Below are 6,000 nucleotides of genomic sequence, written 5' to 3' on the forward strand. Positions count from 1 at the left end.
CACAGTGCTCTCTGCTGCCTCCTGTGTTAGTGACAGGAACTGTCCAGAGCAGTAGCAAATCCCTATAGAAAACCTCTCCTGATCTCCAGACTAGTAAGAACACACCACTTACTGCAGGGCATACAGCAGCTGATAAGGACTAGTAGACTAGAGTAAATTACAAATCTCTGGTAATTTCTGGTACCAGTTGATCTGAAAGAAAACTGTTTTGAGCCGTATTTTTTTTATAATGGAAGTCAATGGAAAACGGATGCACCCAAATGCATGTTTTTTTTTAATGTGTGTTTTTTTTTTTTTTCCATCCATTTTTTGAAAAAACAAAACAGGAAAAACGTAGTGTGAACCCAGCCTAATCCAAGTTTGTTGTAAAAAAAAACCTTTACAATTTGATTGTAGAAAGGATTTAAAGGGGTAGTGCAGTGCTACACATTTATTCACTAAATAACACACATTACAAAGTTATACAACTTTGTAATGTGTGTTATTTAAAGTGTCACTGTTGTGACATATTTTTTTTTGCAGAAATCAATAGTTCAGGCAATTTTAAGAAACTTTGTAATTGGGTTTATATGCATTTTTATAATGAAAAAGCAGTTTGAAGCTCTCCCCCGTCTTCATTGTTCTCCTATGGAGAGAGCTAAATAAAAGACCAAAACAGGACAACAAAGAGTTAATCTACAAATACCTCACCCTTTATCTCCTCTGACAGTCAGCACTGACCTCTCTGAGCTCTGATTACAGCGTTCACCCAGCTCTGTGCCTTTAATGCTCTGTTATCTGCTTTCTGCTGTCGGCTAACTCCCTCCTCCCCCCTCCCCTCTCCCCAGAACAGACTGGGTACGTCTGTTGCAACAAGTCACAATTTCCTGATTTTTTTGCAGTGGATGGAAAAGAGGAGGGAGGGGGGGGACCTGGGAAAAAGCTTTTTAAACGCAGATAATAGCATATTTGGCTAATAAACCCAATTACAAAGTTTCTTAAAATCGACTGGACTATTGATTTCTGCAAAAAAAAAACACCACCCCCGGAAGTGTGGCGCATTATACTCACCGCATTACTGTCGACCCTGGCCGCCATCTTGGGACAATGACGTAATCTTCAGGAGGCCAGCCGGGCCGCTCCAGCCGTCCCTCATGCCAGCCTCCTGAAGATTACGTCATTGTCCCAAGATGGCGGCCAGGGTCGACAGTAATGCGGTGAGTATAATGCACCACACTTCCGGGGTGGGAAGAACACGGGGAAGGGGGCCATTCACTTAACCTCTTAAGGACATATGACGTACCCGTACGTCATATGTCCTCATTAGCACTTCAAAGTGGGGCCGCGTGGCGACTCCGCTTTGAAGCGCCGCGGTCCCAGGTGTCGCGTGTATCGCGGGACCGCCGCTATTAGCGGGCACGGTCTGATCGCCGTGCCCGCTAATTAGCTAATCGGAGGCAGCTGTCAAAGTTGACAGCTGCCTCCGATTACCGGAGGCAACCGTTCCCTGGTGTCTAGTGGGGGAGATCGCTCCTCCGGGATGTTGTCCTGGAGGAGCGATCTCCCTGTCTGATGGCGGCCGGGGACTCGTCCAAGATGGCGCCGTCCCCGGCTCGGCACTCGTTTACTTCCGGCTGCAGCAGCCGGAAGTAAACGAGTGCCTATCTCATTGCTCATAGATATGCTGCAGAGATCTCAATGAGAGATCAAAGTATATATACTAGGAGTCCCCTAGGGGGGCTTCTAGTATATGTGTAAAAAAAAAAAAAAAAAAAAGTGTTGTTTATAGTAAAAAGCCCCCTCCCCTAATAAAAGTCTGAATCACCCCCCTTTTCCCAGGTTTTAAATAAAAGCAAACAAATAAATAAACAAACATGTTTGGTATCACCGCGTGCGTAATCGCCCGAACTATTAATTAATCACATTCCTGATCTCGCACGGTAAACGGCGTCAGCGCAAAAAAATCCCAAAGTGCAAAATTGCGCATTTTTGGTCGTATCAAATCCAGAAAAAAATTTAATAAAAAGCGATCAAAAAGTCGTATATGCGCAATCAAGGTACTGATAGAAAGAACACATCATGGCGCAAAAAATGACACCTCATACAGCCCCATAGACCAAAGGATAAAAGCACTGTAAGCCTGGGAATGGAGTGATTTTAAGGAACGTATATTTGTTAACAATGGTTTTAATTTTTTATAGGCCATCAGAAACAATATAAGTTATACATGTTATTTGTCGTTTTAATCGTAACGACTTGTGGAACATGCATAACAAGTCAGTTTTACCCCAGGGCGAATGACATAAAAACACAGTTCCCCCAAATAAAAGAAATGCGTTTATTTTTTTTCAATTTCACCACACTTTGATTTTTTTATGATTTCGTAGTGTAACAAATGCAAAAATTCAGCCTGTAATTGCAAAGTACAATTAGTGACGCAAAAAATAAGGGCTCATGTGGGTTTCTAGGTGGAAAAATGCAAGTGCTATGGCCTTTTAAACACAAGGAGGAAAAACCGAAAACGCAAAAACGAAAATGGGCCCCGTCCTTAAGGGGTTAAATAGCAAACATTACAAAGTTGTATAACTTTGTAATGTGTGTTATTTTGTGAATTAATGCGTAGCACTGCATTACCCCTTTAAGTAAAGATTAAGGCAAAGTTCATGAAAAAATCTTTCACTGGGGGGTTGGTGTTTTTTTCCAAAAAGAACAGCAAAATTTGGCACATGATGTGTTTTGTTTTTGCCTTAATTATGCTTCCGCCAGACGTTAGCTGAGAGTCATTGGAGAAAAATGGAACACAGTGCTAGAATTAAATTTTTTGTTTGGCATTTCAGCTGCTGTTATAAGCGGTTTACACCTTATTTTGTTTTACACAGTTTCAGTCTCGGCCATAAGATTAGAAAAATGCAGTCCAGGTTTTGGTGGTGTTAGCCTATATCTTGCACACTCTCCATCACTATTGCTACAATGTCATCTGTTTTATTCTAACACAGTTGCTTTCATAGTTTTTTTTTTTTTTTACTGTAACAGGGTCATGTGATCACCATTCTGATTGAGAGGAACCCACAGCCCTTATTGCAGGGATGGGAAATATTCAGCCCTCTAGCTGTTGAAATACTACAGTTCCTATCATGCCTGTACAGCAAACACCAACTTTTGGCTGTCCAGGTGTGATGGGTATTGTAGTTTTGGCTGAATATCCCCCATCTCTGACTTATTAATGGGTCAGAGGAAAGTAGTCCTCTGCCTCCCTGTGAACTACAGAATGAGCTCTTCACCTATCAGATTTCTTCTGACTGCCCTATGATGACCTATCCATAGAGTCCTATCGGGGTGCCGATGCCAGTGCTACACAGTAACGGGGATTGAAACCATGAGCCATTAATTGTATAGTGGTGGTGCCGGGAGCTGAGCTGCGGTAAACTGGCATTACCATTACAGAATCATGGCTTCCGACCCTGTTTGTTGTGTAAGTGCTAAAGACATGGCTCCCGCAAACAACTTAACAATGGAGGATAGGCCATCAATATACAATTCTTAGAACTAAGCTAAAATCCCTGCTACCTGTAGCAACTACTGTGGAGAGCTTACTCCATACTGTTTTGTAATTGAAATGAATACATAAATAGCCACAATTGTATAACTTCAGTCCATGTACAGTAAATGTAACTGCCCTCAATGAAGAGATATCAGGAAATGAATTGGCTGAGAATAATCTACAGCTGTTTCTTTACAATTGTTTTCTAGGCGTCATGTACTCGGCTTGGTTCACCAACTGCACAATGAACAATCTCACGTGGAATCCCCACAAGTCACGAGTGCGGACACGGCTACTGTTAGCACAGGAGATGAATCCCAGCACCTCTGCACTGATTTTCTGGGATATCATACAAACACTATGGATGTTGATGGAGTCTGTGATGCAAGCAAGCAGAGCTATACCCAAGAAACAAAACGTCTAAAACGCGCTCCTGTCCAAGACACTCTCATCTACGAATCCGAGCTCAGGTTCATTAGTAGTATCTTGTCCGGCTGCCGAAATGCTGAGCAGTCCAGATTTGCTGCTTCATACAGAAAATGGCTGCTGTCATTGCTAGGTCACTAACAGTGCTTACTCCATTATGTATGGATTACTTACAGTGCAATATTTTCTTTTCTTTAGCGGTGACATGTCATGGTTCCAAAGTTTGTGGACCATGCTCCTCTGACTCTATAGGACTAAAGCAAAATTCAGTTTTATTTATTTTTTCCACCTTGTTCTCATTTTTATTTAATACCTAATGGTAGACAGGTATGATTGCCTTTTAAGCGCTGCGTATATTTCTGAACTGTTTATTATCCTATGGCAAAGTCATTTCAACCTGTCACTCAATATCTATTTGCGTTTGGATGTTTGGGGTCACAAATGGTTACTTGGAAATTTTAGTTAGGAGTTACAGCTCTTCCCATTGGATTATTAACAGGAGAGGTTTGGATGACCTTTTTAGTCCTCCTACATTTTACTCTTCTGTAACGTTGTATTTTGCTGAAATAAAGACATTGACAGACTTTGGATGAACAAGACATCCTAAACAATTGCAGGTTTCCTGGAAGCTTGGAGCCAACAGTGTGTGTTGCAGGGACTTCAGCACACCCCATAAAGTCGCCATGGAAAGCCTAACTTTTTTGAGTGAATAGGGTTGATGACCGCTTACATGTTGTGATCTCCTTTTTGGCTTATATAATGACTGACCCTCATGAGGTTAAGTGATGTATTTAGGGTTTTTTTTTTTTTGTAAAATATAGTCAAGCCATGTTCATAGAAACATTGACGGCAAATACATGTCTCATGGCTGTCTTGTAACTTTTTAAAGGGGATATTCAGGATTAGAAAAACATAGCTGCCTTCTTTCTAGAACGACACCAAACCTCTCTTCAGGTTGTGTGTGGCCTTAACACTCAGCTCCATTCACTACAATAAATTTGAGCTGCAGTACCACACACAAATTTTGGGTAAGAATGGTGCCATTTCTCTAAGGCGAGTATGTGCTCTCCATCATTCACTCTCCAGTATACAGAGCTCACAACTGTTTTAGATTGTCTTAAAGGGGTTTTCTAGGGAGCAAAAAAATATTATTTTTTTCCACTTCAGGACACTCCAATTCAACGCTGTGCTCATCTTGCAAGCATACCTTCTAAGACAACAGAGGGCATGTACCATAGCGTGATCACCATACGCAGGCAAAACCGTGCCTGCATGTGATGACCAGTAGCGGCACAATGTCACTGTAACATCATGCAGCTGTCAGCCATCACATGCGGGCTTGGTTTTACCTGTTTGAAGTGTTTCCTGCTCTCTAGATAACCCATTTAACACCTGGCTTTCCCCCTAACATTGAGTATTTGTTTTATACACCTACATATGCACACCTTTGCAGATGTTTTATAGTTCCAGCCTATTATACGCATTTACACATAGTCAAAAGTGATGAGAGGCAACCTGTGGCTTTCCAGCTGCTGCAAAGACGCAACTCCCAGCATGCCATGCAAACCATTTAGACAGTTGCAATATCCCAACAGCTGGAAAGCCATAGGATGCCAGCTTCGTGCTGCTTGGAAGCATTAAAAACCAGTAATATAGTGAAATGTTAGTAAACATTTAATTATTGAACAGGGACTGGTGTGGATCATTTCCAGTTTTTATTTGTTATTTAAGAGGCTTAAAGGGACACTCACTACATTAAGGAAAATAAATAGTTTCATATTTAGCACAGTGCTAACTACTGCTCTCATATCTGTAAGCTGGTTTAATAAAAACTTTCTTGATATATTAAGTCTATAGATCTTTACATGTGTGACTTGCTTACTACAGTTATGAGTCTACATCCATGACCTTTAATAAGTCTTTTATAGCCTTGCTGTATAAGAACGTATGGCCAATTATGGGTAATATTTCTCAGCTAACAGCACTGTCCATCCTGTAACCCAGCTGTAGAGCTGCTATTGCTGTCATTTACCTAAACGTTTGACATGTCATTA

At 41.3% G+C, this 6,000-nt stretch overlaps 1 protein-coding gene across 1 annotated transcript in view; it reads left to right on the top strand.

Moving 5' to 3' along the window:
* PTAR1 (protein prenyltransferase alpha subunit repeat containing 1) overlaps positions 1 to 5,795 on the top strand; it is a 36,668-nt gene extending 30,873 nt beyond the window's left edge. Inside the window, exon 7 of the mRNA XM_069964267.1 lies at positions 3,730 to 5,795. Coding sequence (XP_069820368.1) covers positions 3,730 to 4,087 — 358 coding nt within the window. The 3' untranslated portion in view covers positions 4,088 to 5,795. The remainder of the gene's footprint in view (positions 1 to 3,729) is intronic.
* The last annotated feature ends 205 nt before the right edge of the window (positions 5,796 to 6,000 follow it).

Source organism: Dendropsophus ebraccatus, chromosome 3 (assembly GCF_027789765.1).
Source record: "Dendropsophus ebraccatus isolate aDenEbr1 chromosome 3, aDenEbr1.pat, whole genome shotgun sequence".
Lineage (NCBI taxonomy): Eukaryota > Metazoa > Chordata > Amphibia > Anura > Hylidae > Dendropsophus > Dendropsophus ebraccatus.